Source organism: Octodon degus, unplaced genomic scaffold (genome assembly GCF_000260255.1).
Source record: "Octodon degus isolate 3935 unplaced genomic scaffold, OctDeg1.0 scaffold00004, whole genome shotgun sequence".
NCBI lineage: Eukaryota > Metazoa > Chordata > Mammalia > Rodentia > Octodontidae > Octodon > Octodon degus.
Window position 1 is genome coordinate 17623705 of NW_004524580.1, and position 24776 is coordinate 17648480.

The following is a 24776-nucleotide window of genomic DNA, read 5'->3' on the forward strand; positions in this document are numbered from 1 at the left end:
TGAAGCCACAAACTTACTGTTAAGATTATCTTTAATCTGCATCTCATTTCTATAGAAAATTAATTCTTGAGGGGCCAGGGAGATGGCTTAGTGGAATAAGCACTTCCCTGGCAAGCGCAAGGGCCTGAGTTCAATCCCTGGTTCCACAAAAAAAGAAAATTAATCACAAAGTCATGAATGGGTACCATGCAACTAGGACAAACATACAAAAATATCCCCCTTATTATGTGATTAAGAAAACTTAAGCTATCAATTCTTTAAAGGAAGATCTATCTCCCACAGTCCTTACCTACGAGGCAAACCTTAATGACGAAAGTGCTGACAGCAACTGCAGAGGGTGGGGAGGGGACAGGTTGGGACAGAGAAGGGACAAGGTATTCCCTAGAGAGTCCTGAACTAAGATGGATGCAGGTACACTCATGTTTTCAATATTATGGGCAAATAGCACACCAACAAACCTTCCTGTAAATTCAAAAGGGAAAATAAAATTATTATTATGTTTTTTGGTCAACCTTATTGCACTTCCAAGGACCACAGAGTAGGCAGCTGTCCTCTTTATCTGTCTGAGATAGCATTCCACAAAGATCAGCTGGGGCAGAAAGAGCCCTCACTCTGTGTTACAGAGGTCTCTGGAGGGACCCAGGTGTGGGACTGAGCACAATAAAGAATAAAATAATTAAATTAAAATAAAAATGTCTCTGTGCATGTGTGTGAGAAGCTAAATTATAAGGTCGGTATCTGTCTTATATTATAAAATGACATTTAAAAATAATTTATACTCAAGTAGGTATTACCTCCTGGAAAAACGGGGAGTTTGACTTGGAAAGCCATATTTGATTCAGCTTTACATATACCATGCCTCAAAAAAGCCATCTGAAGGGTAGGCGAGGTAACCACAGCACTCAAGAGGCTGAGGCGGGAGGATCACTGTGAGTTCTAGGCCAGCATATGCTATGCAGTGAGTTCAAGGCTGGCCTGAAGTACAAAGTGAGACCCTGTCTCAGAATCTTTCCCTCCTGCCCTCTACTGACCTTCCAGAAAGCCGCCCACTTTCTGCACACACAGCAGCAATCAAGTGAAACACACGAGTAAGAAAGGCAACCTTTCCGCCACACTACAGTTTCTGAATGCCAGTAATCCTTGTCTGTTTACCTAATGCACAACAACTGACTTTTCAAAAGCTCCAAGCACGCTGTTAGAAATCCAATGAAAGGTATATACAAAGCATCCTTCTTCCTTCAGCTGAAGAAATAAAGTGCACCCTTCTCTGGCCTGTATTCTTTGCTTTCCCCTTTAAAAAATACCAGCGTGCCAACTCTGGTTTCTATCGTTCTATAAGTCATACCCCTTTACCCTCCTTATACATGCGGACATTCCTAAGCAGTAGTGTTGTTTTTTTGCTGTGTTAAAGCTTTACACAAGATGGTATTATATTGGAACCTTTGGTAGGTCCTGTTAAGCAACACTGCTAAACTTACCCATGGTGATGGATGTCATTGAGCTTCCTTACTTGTAGTGCTGAATGGTTTTCCACTAACTATCCACAGTTTATGTATCCCTCCTACTATTCCATGGCAATGACTGCTACAGAGAGTGCTCCTGCGTCCAAGTATGAGATTTTCTCAAGAGTGGAATAACGAAGTCATGGTTCTGAATCAGATGCTATTCAAAATGGTGGAATCAACTTTTGTCTCTAACAGCAGAAGTTTCTCAATGCTTGACTGTTAGACACACTATAGTCTTCCAAAATTACAGGCAGAAAACCATTTCTCATGGTTTTAATTTCATTGTCTATTTTTTAATTACTGGTACCCTTGGCATATTTTATATGGGTATTGAGGATTGTCTAAGCAAAATCTACTTAAATCCTTGACCACTTTTCAGTTGGCCTATTTCTTGATTTTCATAATTTATATATAATAGTTCTCTATTCTGGATATGATACTTTGTTCTTTGCATGTATGATACATTTTCTATTCTGTGGCTGGTCTTCACTTTTACTCTGTTTTTCTGATTTCCAAAAGTTATCTGTAATGTAACTAAATGTACCAAATATTTCCTTTATGAATTGTGTATTTTGTTTTTATTAGATATCCTTATCTATGCAGAATACATAAATAAAATATATTCTTCTGTTTTCTTTTAGAGGCTTTCAAGTATTGTTTTCACATTAGCTTTCTAGCTCATCTAGTACTAATTGTGATTAACGAAAGAGAACCGCATTTCAGTTTTTCATATGGCTAACTATTCTACAGAAACGTTTGTGGATTCAGCGATTACTGATTTTTTTCTGGGGGGGGGCATTTTAGGGAAGGGTCTCCAGGGGGCAGGGCCAGCACGGCAGGCCTGGTGATGGAACTCCTAGCCCCTGTGCCCGCTTGCAGGTGCTTTAATCCACTGAGCTATTTGGCTGGCCCTTCATCTTCACAGATCTACAAAGCCAAGTCTTCCATACAGCGCCTCCCCACACTGGTGTGGGTCTATTTACATGGCCCAACACATTTTTTTGTGTTTCTCCTTGTGATAATACTGCTTAGACCTAATGAGTCTTCAATCCTCAAATAACTATCTGATTACTTTTGGTCTTTGCCTGTATTAACCTTTATAATTAATTTTTAAAGCTTCATTAAAAATCTTCCTCTGCTGAAAATGAGACTACTTCAAATTTGTAGATCTGAAGAGAAATGAAATGAAAGTGCGAAAGTGAGCCTGTCTATAAACACGGTATTCCAAATCCCACTGACCACTTCATATTTATGCTTGTCCTCACATGGAGGCCTCTTGCACAGGCTCTGTATCATTTCAATTTTGATACCCATGCTATAAAGCACACACATAACCACCACCACTTGTGAATCCTGACAATGTACTACATCATGCGTCAGAAGGTCAACGCACAATTCAAACTATGCCCTCGAATAATTATCTCCATTTTTTATGACACATAAAGTTAAAACAGAATCAGAAGCATTACCTATAATACGTTTAAAAAAAAATACTGGCCAGGCTCCCTTATTCTCTGAGTTAAAGGATGTTTTTTTGTGGGCGTCTTACTTTTTTTTAATCTGTAAGGCTGCAGCTTTCTTATTGTGTCTAAAACTGTGATGAGGGGATGTTAAGGCACAAATTTATTCATTTAACAAAGATATATTCAAAACCCAGCAAGCTACAGAGATAGTCTTTAAAAGGACAAATATTTATTATATTTATTATTTGGCAAAATGTGAATATCCTAGTAGGTTTAATGATAACTCTGTTTTTATAGAATAATCATAATGTTTATTCATAGCTAGGCAATGAGAATCATTCTTGTATTTCTTATTCATTAAATAACTTTAAAACCAGACAGTGAAAGGCTTCTATGTGGACTCTGTATGCAAAGCATGTATTATATGACTTGATTTAATGTGCATTTGCAAAACAACAGTCTTTCTTTGTCTTCTCTAAATAGATGCCATCTGCCCCTCCTCCTCACTCTTAATAATTCAGTTTTCCTTCTTATGGCGGTTATTAATTTTTGCTATCTGTGTTATTGTGTAATGTGGTGGTTATATAAACAGGACACTAAATTACATGACTTTCTGCTCTGCTTTACCTGTACAACCTCTCCAAGCCTTCCTTATGTGTGTAACACCACTAATGCTGAGCTACATTATAGGGCTGTGATAAGACTACAGGTGAACATCTATGGCTTATATTAAATTACCTATCATCATAGTATCATACAATGGCTTCTTCTTTCCCATGTAATTCAAAACTGCATCCTGTTAGAAGACAGAAGCCAGATCTCACCTTCTTTCACACAGCTGACAAACATGCTAAGTACATCCTGTGTAAGGCGTACAAGAGCAATTAGTAAAACTTCCTGAATTAAAGGTATTTCTTTATTCATTACATTCCAAATTATTTCTTTTTCCTATCCATATGTTGTTTCTCAAAGTAAATAATAAACTCTCTAAAGGCAAGTTGAAGTTCAATAAATAAACGAATGAGCCATACTAAATAAATTTTAAGCAACTCATAAAATATATGATGAATTTATGTAAAGTAAAAAATCACAGGGAACTACCCGCTCGGCTCCTCCTCCTGTCCCTCTCTCGGGACGGGAGCTTTCCTTCACTCAATATATCCTGCTCATAACCTCAAAAAAAAAAAAAAAAAAAAAAATCACTACTCAATCTCTCATTAAGATATTCAGAGATAGATTTTTTTTTTCTCATTTTTGTCTTTTTGAGACACGGTCTTACAATGCAGTTCAGGCTGGCCTTGAGCTCACTTTGTAGCCTAGGCTGGTCTCAAACTCATAACAAGGGCTGGGGAGATAGCTTTGTAGAATAAGCACTTGCCTGGCAAGTAAAAGGTCCTGAGTTCAATCCCCAGTACTGCAAAAAAAACCCCAAAAAACAAACAAACAAACAAACAAACAAAAAAAAAAAACAAAAAAACCCCCCAAAAAACCAAAACAACAACAACAACAACAAAAAACTTATAATGATCTGCCTCAGTGTCCAGACTTATAGAATTATAGGAATGTACCACCCGTCCTGCTAAGAATAGCATTCTTAAATGGCTTAAGAGTAGAGCAGCAGTAATAAATACTTCATCACAAATAACTCAAAGTAAGATGATGATAATACTCTGTTTAATAGACAATGCATTTTACCTCTATATATTTTTGTGTGTAAGAAAGCTGCACGTGATTTTATCCCTTATTTTGCTAGTAAAAGAAACTCTGAGCCAAAAAGACAATAAAAAATAATGTCTCTGCTTGTAAAAAATACTTTTCCTTAATTGCCACGAGAAAAAAATAGCACCCTAAAAATAACATTTGAATACGGACATAAAGAATTCCTTTGCAGATGTCCTTAGTCAAGAGCACATGAACTGAAAGTAACAGGGTCATGACAGTTTATCTTCACTCTCACACGGGTGCACACACTTGTTCATGCACACATAGACACAGACACGCACACACAGATAAGTAAGCAGGAAATTATGCAGCAGAATTCATGATTCTCGGAAGACTCGTCTCCTATGCCCAGCTATTAAACAAAATGGTTTTTTTTCTCCTATTTCCTCTTTCAATTCCTGAATTTACAAATATTATCCAAGTAAATGGCTCCTCATAGCCCTTCCTGATGAATGGGATGGAGTCAAATGATCTCTGTATTATAAACTCTATCAGGTTTACCATGGAACCACCACTCAGGGATCACTCCTTTGGGCCCAGATAAATATTCTCAAATCTACATTTCTAGACTGAACGCCCTGTCCCTTTCTGTCCTGCGTAACAGTGCCAGTGTCTAGCACCAGCTCCACAGCTGGGGGCTCTTCAGACTCTCCCGCCACTTGTGTCCCGCCAAGGACCAAAACTTCAGACTCCTCCTCTCCAGCACCATCCAGTTGTCTCCTCTTCCTCACTCCCATGGCCTCATGGACTGCTTCCACCACTGCCTCCCACTGCCCCTCCCCCAGTCTCCTTCCCCAACCCCTCCTGTTGCCCTAGAGTCATTGTTCTGAAACTCAGATTCCTTCTTCCCACTCCTAGCTTGAAATCCTTCACAGGTTTCCCCAAAGTTCTTTTCAGAAATCTTCAAATGACATTTAAGGTAGTAACAATGTATCCTGGCCTCTCTGTCCTCATATCCAACCATTGCTGTGGCCAAGATGAAATGTCTCCTCTAAATTCATTCCCCTTTCATGCCTTCTTACCATTGCACTTGCTAAACTCAGTCTGCTCCCTGTATTATCAGGCAAAAAGAATCAGTTTAAGTGCCAGTAACTTCTAGGATGCTCTCTGACTTACCTCTCTGACCTCCACCCCAATTCTCCAGGGCCCACAAACGCACACCTACTGCCATGCACTTGCACATACAAACGTACCACACAGTGGCTTTCTCTAACTACTGTGCTAATTACGCTCACAGCAATTTAGATGTATCACTACTATCAGCCTTCATCTTTCTTTTGTACTTTTCTATCTTTAATATCAGTGCTCAGCAAATGTACTGAATAAAAGAACACCTATTCTAGGCGACTCCTCCGCTCACGCCTCTTCTCCTCCACTCCCTCGTCAACTCACTTTGGCCTGGTGTTTACCTGTATCATGCCATCAGAAGAGCTCTTCAAAGGATACCAATAATCTCCACTAAACTCATCAAAGTTTTCAGTCTTTCTGCCCTGTTGACTCTTCCCATGTTCTTGAAAAGCTACTCTGCCCCTGGCTGGCACACCAGCATAACCTCCGGTTTCTTTATTTCCTTCCAGTCCTCCTCCGTCTCCTTTACAAGCTTATCTTCTTTTTTTTTTTTCTTTTCAAGATTGATTGATTGATTGATCGATTGGGTGCAGGGTCTTGCTACATAGCTTGGACTAGTACTGATCCTCCTGTCTCAGCCACCCCAGTGCTGGGATTACAGGTGTGTGCCGCCATGCGCAGTTTTGGTGGCTGGCATGGCACAGCATGTGGAATAGGGGATTGAACCCAGGTCTGGGCACTTGTCAGGCTGGCAAGAGATAGCTTAGCCACCAAGCTATCTCCCTATCCCAGGCTTCTCTTCTTTTATCAGACTATTTTGTTGAAATTTCTCAAGGCCCAGTCTTAGACCTAAAACATTTTTTTCCTTAAATTAACATACCTATTCTTAGTTGACTGCTGACAGTTGTGCGTATTTATAGGTACAGTGCCCACTTCAGTGTACGTAGCAGCATATGATCATCAGGTCAGAGTAGCTCTCTGTTGCCCACACAGGTGTGACTCGCATGTGTTGCGGAACCCTGTCTTCACTCTGCACTCTCAGCCAGCCTTACTCACGCCTGGGGGTTCAGACATCACCCACTGCACAGCAGTCCCGCATTCTTATTTCCGCTCTACGTCTTCCCTTTAGTTTCCAGGTACGTGAACACTGTTGGAAATCTGCCATGTATTTTTGGATGTTTAAAAGACATCTCAAACTCGAATGTCAGGGCTGGTGAGATGGCTCAATGATCTAAAGCACCTACTTAGAACAAGCTTAGCAAAGCACAGGGACCGCAGTTCAATCCCCCAGCACCACATGCCAGCCAGCCCGCCCCCTGGTGGGCTGAGCTGGCCACACACACACACACACACACACACTTAAAAAAAAAAAAACCCTCGAATGTCCACACTGGAGCTGGTAAATGAAAACTTGGTCCTTTTAGAAAATCCCTAGCTTAATGAATGGCAGATCATTGTATAAACTCAAAATTTGGAAATTATCCTTGATAACACCCTTGCTCTTCCCAGCTCAGATCAAATTTTATCAACTGTACCACTAATATATCTCTCAAATGATTTCCATTCTCTTGATCTCCTCTAAACTGATCCTAATCCCAGTTATCTTCAGTTTCTGTCTGAGCTACTGACATATTTTTAGCTAGTTTTCATGTGTCTATTCAGATGATAGAAAGACTATATTTAATCTGCAAATGACAAAATGGGGGAGTGCTGTAGTGGATGCCTGTAATCCCAGAATTGTAGCAGGCTGAGGTAGGAGAAGCACAAATAAGATCCTTTCTTACAATTTGAAAAATTAAAAATGGGTGGGGCTGGGGAGATAGTTTGGTGGTCTAAGTGCCTGTCTGGCAAGTGCAAGGACAGAAGGGTTCAATCCCCAGTACCTCATGCCATTCCAGTCCCGGAATTGGGTGTAGTGGGGCCTGCCTGTAATCCCAGCGCTGGGGTGGCTGGGAGGATCACTATGAGTCTGAACTATGTAGCGAGAACTTGTATCAATAATAAATAATTAATTTAAAAAAAAAGGTAAAAGTGGGGATGTAGCTAAGCTAAGTGTAAAGGCCCTGAATTCAGTCCCTGGCACTCCACAAAAACACAGAAACACACAGAGGCCAGCCTGGTGCCTGGTCCTTACAATCCAGGACACCTTGGTACACCTTGGCCTCCCTGCTTCGAACTTCTCGTGCTCCCAGCCCTCTCACTTTACTCCTGCGGAAGCTTCTGTTAAAATGCAAGACCTGATTCAGGCAGGCCTAGGATTGCTGAGAGTCTGCATTTCTGAGAGGTTCTCGGTGATGCTCATGCAAACTCGGCTGCAGCAGAAATGCTCTGGATCTCAGTTGCAGTGCCTCTCTGGGAAACATCCTCTGAAGCCCACTGAATGCACCTAGGGTTTCAGTCAATGCTGCCAACATCCTCTTACACCACATAACTCTCCGTGATGGCTTGGGCTTACTACCACAAACCACGACAGTCCCCAGCTCCCCCTCCAACCTAGTGCCAGCCACATCTGTCTTTTCTGTCAAATGAACAGTGTCCACTGCACTAAGCCCTCACATAGGCTGAGTCATTTCCTTTATGGTGCTGACACCACAAGCTTCATGCCTTGAGATTAGCTCCTGCAGAAGTGTATCCCATCTTAAAAGTATATGCATGTGTCTCGCCTTGCGTCCTCAGGTGCGGGCCCTGCTCCTCTCACCAGCTCGTTGGCTGGTCTCTCTGTGCAGTCTACTAGGACTGCAGGCTCTCTTGTGCCAGGCGTGCAGGCAGCAGAGAAGACGCAAGTGCCAGCTAGCTACTGTGGTCAGATCTCGAGCTCCTGGCTGTTGGTGTCAAGAATGGCTCAAGGAAGGACAGAGAAAATTATGTAAGTCAGGGGCTGGACGGAGCAGCCAAAGCCTTGGCGTTAAATTGTAGTGGGGGATGTAATAAAAGAGCTTAATCCCCCAAAACACACGACAGGCAGAAGTAACAGCACTGTTGCCAAGAGAGCTGCCCAGGAAGAGTCTAAGGCAAACACTAAAAATAAGCAAAATACATTTGTAAAAATATTCATAGTTTGGGCCGTAATATAGTCCTGTGAATGTCATTTCTCTTGACTAATAAATGCATAAAATTGACTAATAAATACATAAAATAGCTCCACTACTCATCTTAAGAGAAAACTACTGCTTACTAAAAGTTTTAAATACATTTATGGTGAGCAATACTTGAAATTAAAACTTCTCAATTCTTTGTGGTAAGCCTGTTAGTATGCTCAACACATCAGAGAAGCTGCTTTTCTCCGGCCAAGGGCAGGAGGTTATGACCCTTCATATACTAGTGCTCAAAATGTAAGCCAGCTATGTATTATTGTGGCTCATTTTATATAAACAAATTCTAGAAAAATAATTAAAAATAGCATTAATATCTTGACTTTGTTTAGTAATTTTATTATATACTAGATTGTACAAAATGTACAAAATTTTCTAAAAGGCCAAATCTGAAAGAGTACTTATTTTCCAAATTTCAACTGATTTTTGAAAGCACATAATTGTCTGTGCTTTATTTTAATGAAGAATTACATATCATTATCGATGACGTAGAGTGTGCCTAAGGAGAGTCACATGGAGAGAAAACATTCTCTCAGGCTTTCACAGACAGCACATTGGCCAAGCAATGGCCGTGACTCATCCACATGGCTGACACTGACAAAGGTTCTACAATCTGAGGTACAGGATCTCAAGATAAATAAATCCTGAGGGGATTTCACTGACCTTATCAGACCCCAAAGCTACAACTCTTGTTGCATAGGTCCTGCTTTACCTTGGTCTTAACCATCCAGCAGAAAAGTACGAAGATGAAATATAGCAAGGAAAGCCATGCTGTTATGTTGAGCTGTGGGGGACTCAGGTCAACAATTTCTGACATTGGCAGTTAAACAGAAGACCCAATGCTATTATGGGCTACTGGACTCTTTTAGAATATTTTGCTGAGTTTACACACCTATAATATTCAATAACGGAACTTAGAAAAAATGGGGTATACCGATGAATGTCCATTTTGTATCTGTGTATTCAAAGTGGTTAGGATAGATATATAGTTACATTCTGTTAATGAATAGAATGATTTGTTCTAGTGGTGTTTGTAAATAGGATCTCAAGTCCGCATCTTGTACAGCAATTAACCACTAAGAAGGATGTATGCAGTGTGTTAGTTATTGAAACTGTCCTAGTGATTTGATTTGAAACTGTCTCATTGCTATTTGTTTATCAATAAAATTATGGAAAAAAAAAGACTTATGTGACATGAGCTCTAAAGACAGTAGGGAAAAATACAAATAAATGACATTAAATGTGCAAAGAGGCAAAGGACATACAAAAAAAAAGAATTACGTATCATCTTGAATACTTATTAAATTACTATCTCTAACATGCATATTTCTGAATTTAGAATATCATTAAAACATTGCTCTTCACTTATAAACAAAAACAGCTAAAACTGACCTGGAAGAAATACCACAGCTTAGAGGGTAGGTGTGTAGGTTTTCCCAGGCCAGTCTCCAGGGGAAAGACCTCAAGGGACACAGTCACAGGCTCCACTTTATCTATGAAAGTGGAAACAGTCAGTGTTGTCTATGAAATGATCAGCACAGTAGATGTCAGAGCAAGTGATCAATAAATGGCAGCTAGTATTGCATAATATTTTGCCTGATGTTAAATGTCCTTTACAATAAATTTATATACAAAATACCAACCTTAGCAAGTGGACAGAGCAGGGCACAAGTTCATTTCATGGAACTTGAGGCTTCAAATGGAACTGTCCAAGTGGACTGGAAAACTTCCTTGAAAGTCTCACCACAGTGACAAAGTATAACACTCAATATGGACAGCTCCATTTTATCATCAGTCTAGAGATGCAAACGCAGTCTGAGAAGTTGTGAACATGGAGCTCAGAACTCTGAAACCAGGCCATTTATGAGCTGAGGGATAATAACAGTGAGAGAGAAAGGGAGGGAGAGAAGAAGGGAGGGAGGGAGAGAGAGAGGGAGAGAGAGAGGGAGAGGGAGAGACACCCGAGACTGACTGGAAGGGGTACCCTGGATTCTGCTAATAGTGGCACAGGTGTCAAATCCCCAGAATAAAACAACAAAATGCAACACAGTGAGAGGCTTCGGCATGGTTTCCATCAAGGCACACAAGATTTTCAACCCATTAAGCTGAGGATATTTACTAAGAAAATACAGCTCTGTTTAAAAGTCAATGGAAAATATGATGCACTGTATAAAAATGTTGCTAACCAAATCCATTGTAAATTGATATTTTCATCTGCTCCACAAAGGAAGTTGTACCAGCACCCACAAGAACCAACAGCAATAACACCACCAAAGAAAACCGCACACAATTCCTGCCGCAAAGAGCATCCTCTTTTAAAGATGAACAAAAAAGAAAAAAATACTACTGGGCAGGGGTGTGGACCAGGGCAGCCACAGAAGGGCAGTGACCCCAAAGCCCACCCAATGAAGTGAATGTATCATTGTGACTAGACTAGGGACAGGTGAGATCAAACAATGTGCGGAGCAGTCAGCTGCGTCCACACAGCCGCTTGAGCAGCCTGCAAGGAGCACACCAAGTGGTATACTTTCTTTTTCGCGGAACCAGGGATTGAATTCAGACCCTTGTGCTTGCTGGGGAGGCGCTTATTCTACTGAGCCATCTCTCCAGCGCCATAGGTGGCATACTTTCTGAATTATCAGTAAGAGATTTTTTTTTTTTTTAATGAGGTTCTGACACCAAGTCAAGGATCTGTGCTCACTGAAGTAGGGTCCTTAGCAAGTAGAAGGAGACAAAATGCAAAATCACAAAACAACTTCCACAATTAACTGAAGTGCTGACTCTACCAATTCCCCCACAGGCTCCCACAGGGAGGCCCTCAACACTCCCCTTTCCTTCTTTTCTCTTTCAACCAGAGATGCAGTATCAGGCCTCTGTGACACTATTCTACAATGAAGAAATGCTTCCTTAGGGTAGGCAAGGAAGGTAGCACTCACAGGGACAAGGCCCAGGATCTGGTTCTCCTAACTCTGTGGAGAGTTGGGCTGGGTTCAGAACTCAGGCTTGGACTCTAGTCCAGCGAGGCCTTGCTTGCTCACCTCACAGCCTCTTAACTCTGGGCAAGCTGCCTAATCTCTCCAAGGTTAAGTTGTGGAATGAGAGAATCTGTGTGCATGCTTAGGTAAGGAGGTAAAATGCTAAATAGAGAATTAAAAATAGTGGTTATTTTTCTGAGCACCACAGGAATGTAATGATAGCGTTCCTTGGTCTGATTCAGTGAAAGCATTAAATCATCTACAGTGCTACATTCCTAGATGAGCAACTTAAGGGGACAAAGTTGGTGATTCTCCCCAAATTATTATGTAAGTCTCATGGAAAAAAAAATACACATTTCAAGATGAGTTTTGGAGGGATCAAGTGGAATCAGTGTGAGGTTCATATAGACAAAGGACAAGGATATAAAAAAATTTTTTTGAAGGAAAAAAATGTATGATATTTTGAAAAATATTCTATAATTAACAAGGCAAAGAATGAATTAAGGACAAAACAAGAAAAAAATCTCAGAAGAAGATGTGATAATTGTGAAAGTAATTCCAATCAGTGAGGAAATAATAAGAATTCAAAGCATATAGTTAAATATAACCTGGTACTCAAAATTAAGTTTAACATATTTGGAATCTTAAAATGTTATTGTTAAAAATAAACCCTTAACTCCTGAGCAATAGTGCTTGTAATCTCATTGGTTGACCATAGTTTTATCCCACCTCAGGCCCAACTAAGCTGTTCCCATGTCTTCTCCATCACCTTAGACCCGCCTCACCACATGGTTTTCTCTATAAAAGTCCCTGCAAAAGACAACTCAGGGGGGAACTACCTGCTTAGGCACCCCCTCCTGTCCCTCCCTCTGGACAGAGCTTTCTCTCAATAAATATATTTTGCTCATAAAAAAAAAATAAAAATAAACCCTTAAGGAGAACTGCAATAGACGTATTTGAGGTTCAGAGGGGAGCTTCCTTTGCACAGCATCCAGACAAATACAAAATAAAAACAAGAGTTTTCAAATAGTTAATGAAGTGAAATCTATGAATGATTGGCAACAAAACGACAAACAAGGAAAACATTTTTCTAACATATGGCAAATGGCCTTGAAATTAAAATAATTTAAGAGGCCGGGGAGATGGCTCAGTGGAATAAGTGCTTCCCTGGCAAGCGCAAGGACCTGAGTTCAATCCCCGGTTCCACCAAAAAAAAAAAAAAAAAAAAAAATAAATAAATAAATAAAAATTTAAAGGGCAATTTAAAAATAAAATAACAGGAAAATGAGAAAAATATACAAGTTGGCAATTCGCAGAAACACAAGTGAACAATAACTAAGAAAAAAGTCAAAGTTTCTAAATCACTAAAAAGAAAAAAGAAATACACAGCCAGGCCAGGTGGTGTACAACACAGCACTCTGGGAATCCGAGGTGGGGTGACTGAAGGTTTAAGCCCAGCCTGGACCTTAGTGACTTAGTGAGATCCTATGGCTAAGTAAAAAGGGTTGGTAATGTAGTCAGTGTGAAGAACCTGGGCTCAGTATTCCGTGTGTGTGTGTGTGTGTGTGTGTGTGTGTGTGACAGAGAGAGATAGCGAGACAGTGAGAGAGAGAGAGAGAGAGAGAGAGAGAGAAAGGGGGGGAAAAGAAAAAGAAAAGCTTGATAATATTTCTTGTTTATAAAACTTCAGGCTTTTCGAATATTAAGTCAAAAAATGTAATACCTAGTATATTGTAACAGTGTAGAAAATAAGAAACCTGTATGTTAGTGAGAATCAGTTTTTATGTGCATATTCTAAAGTAAAATTAGCCTTTCTTGTCCTTTGACCCAAACATTCCTTGTATGGCACAGAATGCATCTCTTGATTCCAAATCCACTCATCAGAACTCTATTTCTGGTCTAGAGAGTGGTGCTCTACATGATGGGTTTCTCTTGTAACTTCTCTCTGTCATGCTCTGCTGAAGGCAGGCAAGATGGAGACCAGAGGCCCAAGAAGATGAGCCCCCCAGCCCGGACAAGGCCTCTTCAGCGCTTCTAGGTCTGAATAAGCCCAGGCTGGTATACAATACAGACAAGGTACTCTGAGGAAATCTCACTGAATGTATACACACATTTTCTTCACTTACAAAATCCAAATATTATTTATTATGCACTTTTTACATAAGATGTGTAAATTATTCTTACTTATGACACAGGAAAGTACAATTTTTGTTTTCAAAACTTTTTTTTTTTTTTTTTTTTTGGGTGGAGGGATTTTAGGGAAGAATCTACAGGGTGTTCAGGATCTCACTACTAGACCGGGCTCATAGTGAGCCGCCTGTTTACAGCCTCCCAAGAGCTGGGATTATTGGTGCGCACAACCACGCCCAGTCTCAATTGCTGTCTCAGTGCGCCCCCGGGGGGGCGGGGCCGGCACAGCAGGCCTGGAGATCGAACCCCAGCGGCACTTTAATACACTGAGCTAGGTGGCTGGCCCTTCACTACTTTTCTGTTCTGAAATAATTTGAAACTTGGAGAAAAGTTGCAAGAATAATAAAATGGTCTCATACAGTCTCCATCTGGAACAATCAATTTCGCCACGCTTGCCATTTATCCATCTAAGAAGTTTTCTTTTTTTTCCCCCCTGAGTGTGTGTGTGTGTGTGTGTGTGTGTGTGTGTGGCACCAGGGTTCCAACTCAGGACCTGCTTGCCAGGCAGGTGCTTAGTCTATTGAGCTATCTCCTTCACCCCTCCTGAGTCTTTTGAGAGAAGCTGTACACATTATGCCCCTTTTACCTCAATTACTACAGTGGATGTATCCTGAGGACAAGATAATTTTCCTATCTATTATGAAAGCCAAGAAATTTAACTGGTATCCAAAGTTCGGTATACATTTAATACTTCCCAATTGTTTTAATTATGTCCTATAAAGCAAATTTTCCACTGGTCTGGGATCAAGTGCAGTCCCAATGTACTTATCATTAAACATAAACGACTATATAATATTTTATCAGTTTATACACTGTACTTTTATTTAACTAATATACCTTTTATTTACCTTAGTAAGAGACACTTGGCTTGTGTTTCTTTGGCTGTTTTAAAAATGCTAGAAGATATACACTTGAAAAATCTTTGTGTTATTTCTTTAAGGTGTATTACTATGGAACATTTGGGGCCAGCAGGAAAGCAGAAGTGACAATTACTTTAACAGAGACAATTTACCACAGCATATCATTTTGTAGGTCTGGAAGGGCTAACAGGAGCTCTGAGGCAATACTGGACCCTTGAACAATGGTGTACTGCACTAGGTTTGGCAAACAAAAGAAAAGGGTTGGATTGTTAAGAAACTAGACACTTGGAGGGTTGCTGCTGAGCTGAACCGGTTTGCTCATAAGGAGAAAAGAGGAATGTTCATTAACAAGACATTCTGAAAAAGAAGAGGAAATGCTTGACATTCCTTCTCCATCTCCTCTTCAACTTAAACAAACAAGCAACTCTTAGGCGCTTCACCAAAATACTCCACATAAATACGTGAGAAGTAAAAGAATTTTACCACCATAAATACTGTAGTCTACTAAAATTCTGCAGTGATTTGTAGTGACCACCACTGCCTCAGGCAAAAGAAAAAGACAATACCATAGGAATTAGGGAAACCAGGAAATCAAATTATCTCCAAATAGTGGTTAATTGTAAAAATCAATTCAAGTCAATCTGAAATTTAAATAATGGGGTTGATCAGTTGATTCAAAGTAATATCGTACATAGTTTCATCTGCTCTTCAGGATGTGTAGCTTGGCACCCAGAATGACATCTCCCACCAACATCTGACAATCAGCAAAGCAAGGACAGACTAGATGAGAACTGGCACTGGGGCTTAATAGCTGGTTACCCAAGATTATGAGGTTTTCACTCTCTAAAGTCCTAAGATATTTTACATAACTTGACTTTATAGAGCACAAAGAACTTACTGAAGAGTTTACTTTAGCAGACTTGCTCACTACCTCTGCCAAATAATTCACTGTCAAGGGGCCAAAGAAAGGGGCACAGCCAATCAGCTTTACTATCTACGCAGTGCCAAATAACTCACAGCGAGCCAAGAAGAGACGCAGAGACAGGCCACTTGCCCTGACACTTCAGCACCCACCCCCACCCCAGTGAACTGTCTTCTGGGTGGGCAGGAAGCTGTGCGGGCTGACAGTCCAGGGACCTCACTGCTCAGTCTGACCCTAGTGACTTCCTGTGTGAAGAGCTCACTGCTGCTCTTGCATTCCTCAGGGTGCAAGTGTTTCTTCTCATCGCAGAGGATGTTGGTCTTCCCCAGGAAGAGGAAGGAGCCAGTTGTTATTGGATGTGTGGGCTGGGAGCTGCTGGGCATTTTCGGCATGCCTTGGTCTCAGCTGTGGGAACTGGGGATGCAGCTTGGATTCCCAGGCCCAGGCCTGTCAGGATCCCGGTGGCGGTCGGGGTCACAGTTTAGAGACACAGTACCTCAGGAAATTGGAAGTCCGTGGCAGAAATAATACCTGGAACTGCAACACCTCCAGTTCCCAGAAATGTGCCGATTTTCCAACGGAAACCCTAACAAGAGTATACTCTGTTGAGCTCCCGAACAGCATGTTTTATAAAATCCTTCACTATAATTTCCTTTTTCTCTTCCCTGAAGACATTTTGTACAGAAAAGTTGAAGTAAAAACATTATGTCAGTCAGCAGGAATAAAGGCCAGTTTCACTGCATAAATTATTATTTAATCTGGACAATTTCTAAAAAATTGATTAAATTTTCGTTTCCCGTGACTTTTAAATTTAAAGGGAAAGAAGCTCGAATTAATCAGATTTTCACTATACTTTAATCAAATACTTGGGACTTAGTTATTTTTGTGATTTGTATTAAGTAGCATATTTAATTTGGAGAACCTAAAAAAAAAAAATCTCTGACCTACTCTAGTATAATCTCTTTTTCTAATGGCACTAACTCAGTAAATTTTGTCTTTAGATCCATTTTTAAACAAAGATGCTATGTTCCTTTAACAGACTAAAAATTTCAGTTGTTTCTTTAAACATTTCCAAAATACATATATTTGAAAAGGCCTCAAAATCACAACCGCTAATAGTTTTTATAACATCAGTCATGACATGCTTCAAAAGCAAAAACTGGACCTGGAGATTGTCTCTTTCCCATCTGTAATATGCTCTCTCCATTTTAAAGATTGTAGCTGAAAAAATACATATGTACACATAACACATGTGTGTTTCTACATGGCCCAAAGACTGGTAAAATGCCACATACCATTGCCTTATCAGCTGTATTTCTTATTTTTAAAATGTCTTTGACAATTTACTTTGCGTTTCAATTTCAAAGAGCATGTTTTTAGACTGTTTCTCAAATCTCATGAGTTCACCTTCTACGCCTACTAAGCATCTTGGAATTGACTATCCCGTGAAGTTAGGAGCAACGGCCTCCTAAGTAAGGGGGTCTCCAGGCTGAGGGAGGTGCAGTCAGCAGGGTAGAGGCCGGCGTCCCACCTTCACCGACCTGCATTTCTCTTTCTAACCCTCGTCTTGGGGGGAGAGAAAAACAGGCCACTGAGCCAGGGCTCGGAGACACCACAAAAGGGCAGCTTCCTAAAATTTAGGAAAGGGCCACACAGTCGCAAGCATACTTCTCCCAGAAATCATGGGCTAAATTTACAAGTCAGATGCAGCCTTATCCACTGTTGCAAAGCTTAGAGACTTTTCAAGCACCTCACCTTCCCCACGTCAGATCTCTGTAAGTCACACCGGGAAAGTTAGCATACAAAAAGTGGAGGAAGCAAAAGGTGTGTGCAACATGATTTTTAGCAGCTTTTCTAGAAAGTAAAGGGGGACATGGGGACAATCAATTGCATACATCGCTGTATATTTTCAAAGTTAAAAATTTTAGTTCTGAGACATTTAAGTTTGCATACACTGTGTTCTTTCAAGTAAGTCTTTCCAAATCTTTGCTTATATAAGCAGTTAGGAACTGAAATAACTCTCAACTAGTTACGCAACGTTGTCTGGTAACCAGGATGTGTTGTTGCCACAACAGCCACAGAGCGCTCTTTCTGCTTCTGCAAGTCTGCTCTGTGTCCATACAGTTTGTCAATACGTTAATGGTTTTCAGGTAGTGTGAAACGGGACAGGCTTCACGAAAGCCAACGGATTTTTTTCTTCCTAAAAAGAAGTGCATGCAAAATTCTCTCCAGAAGAAAACCCGTACACTCTGCTGAAAAATGCAAATCCAAATGGCATTTAGGAAGGAGTGCCTTTTCCAGAGACACAGAAACAGCAGTCCCTTGCACTGATTCAGCTAATCGCTTTTCCTGACCCTACAAGTGAAGACAGGAAAACCATGATTCTTTTTCTTTCAGCAGTTCCTCTGCCAAAAGCAGGCAGGGCCAGGAGATATTCTCAGCTATCCTGAGATTACTCAGGGCTACACCTTACAGTCCCTGGGGAAAGGAGATAGGGAATCCCACAGCTGACATCCAACCTGTCAGGAAATCCTCTTGGCTCTGCCTTCAAAATATATCCAGCATGGGATCACTTACCACCTCCGCCTGCCTCTACGGGCCGGGTCAAGCTGCTGTGGCCTCAAGGCTGAGCATTTCATTAGCTGCCTTCTTAGTGCCTCCCTCAGCCTGTTCTTACACGGCCAGCCAGAGAGCTTGCTAAGGGGCAGGTCACAGCAATCCCTCCTCCACAGAAAAGCCCTTGGGGCTCCTCTGTCACCCTGGACTTGGCTTGTACCTCTGATCCTCTGGGGAGCCCTTTCCAGACAGTTACTTGACTTGCTCCCTTCATCCCTACAGTTCTTTATTCAAATGTCACCCACCTGGCACGTGACTTCTGTTCTTGTTATCTAAAATGGCAGCCTCTTCCTATCCCCTTCCCATCTGTCTTCAGTGCTCTTTTTCTTTAATCTTTGTGTTTTTTGGTTCACTATGCTGTATTTTATTTTAAGTTTGTGCACTGTCTGTTGTCCTGACTACAGTATGGAATCTAGGCTTCTCTGGGGCATCCGTTCTTGTTCTGCTCATTTTTTCAAGCTAAGAATGGTGACTGGCTGAACAGTCATTTAATAAACACTCATGGGGAGATGCCTATGTAGTCGCTACGTGTGCACATCTGAGTCGCCCCCTGCGCCTGCTGAGCTGTGCGGTGTGAAGACCCACAGCTGGCCTGCTGCACTGCACTGTCATGGGACACACCTTCAATGTTTCCAAAGGCCCTACTTACACTTGTTTTTTCTTTTGGATTGATCTACCCAAACCAGACCCATTTCTGTTTGGCTGAGTACTGATCAGATTTTCTTCTAGAGAAGTTCCGTAATGTCTTCTAGCCCATTAACGATCTTTTTGAGAATACTCTCATGAACAACCATGACAGCATTTACTCCTTACGTGGCTTTTTCCATTGGCTCAGGTCAGGCCACCCTGGCGACTGCCTCAGCACCGCACATGACACGTCCCTCTCAGTTTTTGCTCGGATGGCTGGAGCAACCCAGGACTCCTTATTCTTGGGCAGTTTTCTCCATAATGTGACTATGAGTCCTTAGTTCATCATAAAAAATTAATTTGACCTGAAATTCTTTCCCTAATTTACAGAAAGGGACACATTTCACACTCTGCACAGTTGCCAGGAAGAAGGTGAGGACAGGGTCACCTCTGGCCGAGAAGGACTCTGTGTTTGACCATCAAACAACAGCAGTGGGATTACTGCCTGAGTTTTGTCCAGGGATAGGAGAACAATGAAAAGCCAATACATCAAAACGTAAAAATATAATTAATCTAAAATGAAAAGTTTAATGGTCCTAGAGTATCTTAAAATAACTTTTAGTTATAGTTAAGTTAAAACAAAAAACAAAACACACACACACACACACACACACACCCATCCTTTCAGGAGTGCAGAGTGTGGAGGGGGGTTAGGAACATCCCCTAAAGCCACATGACACAGCAATGATAACATTTTGATTTGTTCTTAGGGTGCTAGGGTCCGATCCCAGAGACACTCTACACTGAGCCTGCTCCAGCACAATTCTGGTGATGAATCTTGGGCTGGTTCCAACTAAATGAATGAAAACACTGAAAGGCTCTAATGTAATCTTGAAATAACCTTCAGAAAATTAGTATGGTGTATAATAAGTAACTTAATCAAAATAAAGATTCAGGTACTAGAGAAGATCAGTATTTTTAAAATATGTCTATATGATAGCCAATATGCCCTTTCACAGAAAGTTTTTACACCAAGCTTTAAAAATGAAGGCTGGGAAGGCCAGCAAGATAGCTCAGGAGACTAAGTGCCTGCTCAGGCAAGAGCAGGGACCAGGATTCGATCCCTGGCACATGCTGCACTGGCCCCATCCCTGGGCGCACTGAGCTGGCCACAGAGACCGGGCGTGGGGGCACATGCCTGTTATCTCAGCGCTGGGAAGGCTGAGACAGGAAGATCGCTACCCCTAAGAGCTGCGTGGTGAAACCTTGTACCAAATACTTAGAAGAAGAAAAGCAAATGCTGAAAAGACATCAGCGTGTGGATAAGCTATCTGTATGCTTAGCACTCAAAACCAACTGGAATATAATTGAAACGAGAGTAGAAATAGAAGTGAATAATTTCTTGCACTACATAAAACCTTTTATTCTGAAGTATCTGACAAATGAAGGTTTAAAGGATAATCTCTGTCCTACCTTGATGAAATTAGCTTCTAAGGTACTTTTTTATTAGTCTACAAAAGCCAAAGAAACCCCCCAAAAACTATAAACAAAAATTGATAACAAAAACAAAAACTACCTTTAAAAACTGCTTTTCATCATTGTTTCCAAAATTACTGTGATTTTAGATTGAAGTCACATACAAAGCTCACAGAGCACATATTTCGTGCAACTGTGCTTCATGCTAAAGCAAAACAGATCTTTACCATCATATCTGGTTGATCTGCTGCACAGAAGCAGAAAAAATAGTCAATGTAAAGAGACCACAGATTAGGAAATGCCTCTTCTCTGATGGAAAAGCAAACAGCTAAAAATCTCGGGGCTGGGTAGACAGCTCAGTAAAATAAGTGCTTGCCGATGGTCTCCACAGGAAAGACTCACACAATGACAACCTTCAGAGATGCTCTGAAGCACCTCTGGGCCGGTGGCCTGGGAAAGCCACGCTGGAGGCAACGCTGTAAGCTCCCAGACGGTGGAAGGACCTTCCTGGGCAGGACTTCATCAGCCCAATCCCAGACCCACTTAGAGTAGACAAACTTTAGCTTCCCATGTTTCCTGTTTGCTTGCTTTGTTTTATTTAGTAGCAAGTATACAACTCAAAACTGAGAGCAGAATCTTTCCATGCTATCTAGTGGAACCCATGAAGTCACTGACACTAGACTCGCTTTTGTTAGAAATTGACATTTTCATATAATTTAACCTAATATTATCCCTTTGGGAGATAACTGTATTTCTCAATCTTATTCTGTTTCCCAACACAAGTACTAACCTTATTGTACTTTTTTACACAGAATTGCTACCTTAAAGTCCCACACAACAATATCCCCTGAGTTAGTCCCCTGGATTACAAGAGAGACCTTTGTCCCTTGCCTGCTGACACACTCACCTCCAAGTACTACCTGTCAAGAATACATAAATTTTTCAGAACATGAAGACAAGCAAAGGGTACTAAAAGGGGGAACATGTCCCAAAATGTAGGACAAGAGCCTTTTAGGGATGCTTTCAGGAATTACTCAACAGGAAACACTAAAATTTTGTCTACTGACCACATCACAACGTGTGGCACATCTGATCAACTGCCTATCTTTTTTCTTTTTCTTTTCTTTACAAGGCAAACCCCCAACAAAATGCAAATTTCAGTGTTTGCATTTTGAACATCTATGTCCTGCATGCCTACTTCTAAGCCAAACACTGCAGCCAGTTTTACACACCTAATTAATCTTGAAGTCCCTGGGCTTCCACTCAGGGCCTTTGTACGTTAAACCTCCAGCCTGCCTGGCTGTCATTCTTGAGAGCCTCCTTGCTGAACTGCCCACGCAGGCTCCGACGTGAACGCCGCCTCCCCCAGTGCTAAGGAAGGTCCACGCGTGATGCCATACCCAGCCTCAGTTTTAATACTGGACATCTTAAATGTGGAAATGCTAGTAGGAAGACCACAGAGCAGCTTGAGGTTCTAACTGTCACCAGGACGTCCTAGACTTCCCTTGACAAGGAGACTCTTGGTTATGTATTTTTTTAAATTAAATTCTGAGACAGGGTTTCACTGAATCATTAAGTCCCCCACCCAGGCTGGGCTTGAACGTGCGATTCTCCTGCCTCAGCCTGAGACTGCACTCTTGCGCCGCTGTGACTGGCACACAGCTGACGCTCAGCCTTTCCCGAGAGGAAGGAGCCTTCTCTGCGTAATTTCTGGACAACCCATCAGGATATTAACAAAGGGAGATGAGTGCTCTCCGTGTAGCTACTAATCGGACATCTGGAACTTAAATCTCTGAAAGGTAAAAAGTGGGGCGCCTGTCCTGCGACAGGTCGCAGCGTCACGCGGGTGGTGGCCTCACAGACACGGCAGGCAGCGTGGGTCAGCCCAGCAGGAGCTCACACGCTCGGGAGGAGCTGTGGTGGAAGCTGGCGCTGCTCCCCCTTGTGGCTGTTTGCGTGTATTACAACCATGGCGGCTCAAGCGCTCTACGTGAAAGCGCTAGTTTAGCCCGTATTTCTAACTCCCATAATTTTAGGGAAATAGACGGTGCAAATGATTAAATACCACCTAAATGTCAAAACAAACAAACAAACAAAAAACTAAAACCCCCCAACAAAAACAACTTACTGTGGTAGAATCAAAAGAGATGATGTCCACAACTGGAGGAGAAGAAATCTGCAAATCAATTACCTCACGCTTTGGGTTAATCTGTGTGGATACATAAAGAAAGTTAGTATGTCATTTTTATACGCTAAGAAGCTGGTGATATTTATGAAAAGCTAATCCTAATATATCATGAAGTTAACATATATTGTAACAGTCACTAACATACATACAAACAAAATATTTCTAAAATATTAATCTTCCAAATCTATCAAGGTAAGGAGAGATCATTAAGACAAAGTTCAATATATTGTGGGACTGAAGATTACTTCTACATTAGAAAAACCAATGTGATTTACCTATAAAGAAATATTTAAAGTAAAATATAACTTACCTCAAAAGATACAGAAAAAATCCTAGCCAGTTTATTAAGATAAAAAAGAAATAAGTGTTAAGATGAAAGAACTAGAAAAGATAAAATAAACTGCCTTTATATATTAAAATGCTTACTCATGGAGAAACCCCAAATGTACACACTGCTGACTCTCAGAGCCCGTGTGAGAACACATCAACATTTGGCAGACCTGAAATCACCACTCAGAATCAGCTGCACTTCTGCATCCACCATAGCTAGGAATTTCAGTTTTAAGAAGATTTTTTTATTACATGATATCATAAAAGCTTAAAAATACAACAGAACATACAAAGATATGTAAGACTGTGAGGGGGGAAAAGAAGTCCAAAACTAGAAACCTCCAACAAAGAGCCCTGTACAAATGGAAAACACCTGCAGCAGAAGAAAGCTGGGAACCCGAGCTAGATTTGTACTTGAGCTTCCCACATGGGTCACTGCCTAGCGCGACATAAAAAGGTGAGCAGTGGATAAACAAAAAACTAAATGCCATATGAAAGCTATAGAGTAAACACATAAGAGCAATTTTATAACCAGAGGCTCAGAAAGACAAAACTGCAGAAATAAAATCACTTAAAAAAAAAAAAAAAGCCAAGATATATCTGGTTAAATAAAAACTCAGGACTTTTCTTTAGTAATGGACACCATAAGAAGAACAATTAGATACAGAACAGAGAGAGATGTTATGATCTATAAAATAGAAAAAAGGACAAATATCTCAAATATACCAGAAAAGTCTACAAATGAATGTGAAAAGAAAAGCAGGCGTAACGAAAAATAATATGTAAGTGAAAACCTACCCATTAATCAGTATATGAAGAGATGCTCAGAAATATTTATAATGGGGGCTGGGGAGATAGATAGCTCAGAGGTTTAACTGCCTGCCTGGCAAGCACAAGGTCCTAAGTTTGATCCCTGGTACTGAAAAAAAAAAAAAAAAAAAAAAGTAAATAAAAAAATAATTAATAAATAAAATAAAAATAAATTCATGGGTCAGCCAGATAGCTCAGTGGACAGGGTTCAATCCCTGGCAAGTTGTGCCAGCCCTGCCCTGGGGACATGCTGAGACGGGACTGAGACTGGATGTGGTGGCACGCACCTGTAACCCCAGTGCTTGGGAGGCTGAAAAACAGGGATCGCTGAGTCTGATCTGTGTAGTGAGACCCTGTACTATTTACATAAAAATGAAATATTTATAATGGAAAAAGTAAAAACTAAAGGAAAATATCACTTAAAACCTATTAATGGCAAAAGCTAGAAAATTCAAGGAAGCCAACATTGTTTATAAACTGTTTATGATGGTCAACTCCTTCTAAAACTGGAAATACTGAAATACGTATCAATAGTAAACTAGATTGTAGGAACCACCACTACAGCAAATTCACTGGAATACTACGCAGCAGCGGAAATGAATGAACTGTAGCTCAACATGTGACAGTATAGATTCAAAACCCATACTCGTGCATCTCATGATTGTAGCATTAAGTACACAATAAAGTTAGAGAAAAATATCTTATGTGAAGTTCACAATCACTGATTCAAAGACATACAGAAAAGCGAAGTAATGTTTACCTAGAATGGTACACTCAAAATGTAAAAAATAACATTCAAATGTCATAAATACCAGTAAACAAAAGGCAACGACATAGCAGGCCTTTGTAGCAAGTGCAGGCAGACGCACCTCCAGCAGCAGCCCGAGGGCAGGGCGCAGGCAGCGGGAAGGGGTCCCCTCGCCGCCCGCCCG

General features: G+C 40.9%; 1 protein-coding gene across 3 annotated transcripts in view; it reads right to left on the reverse strand.

Moving 5' to 3' along the window:
• Nucleotides 1-24776, reverse strand: part of Poc1b (POC1 centriolar protein B) — a 96984-nt gene that overhangs the window by 16805 nt on the left and 55403 nt on the right. Inside the window, exons 10-12 of one of the 3 annotated variants that reach the window (XR_002821321.1) lie at nucleotides 22645-22725; nucleotides 10494-10594; nucleotides 10243-10343 (exon numbers count right to left, since the gene is read on the reverse strand). Coding sequence is in view for 2 of the 3 variants with exons in the window: in XM_023716325.1 (XP_023572093.1) it covers nucleotides 10529-10594; nucleotides 22645-22725 (147 nt within the window). In the remaining variant the exon portion in view is untranslated. The remainder of the gene's footprint in view (nucleotides 1-10242; nucleotides 10344-10493; nucleotides 10595-22644; nucleotides 22726-24776) is intronic. The other 2 variants (XM_023716325.1, XM_023716320.1) reach the window with 2 other exon arrangements.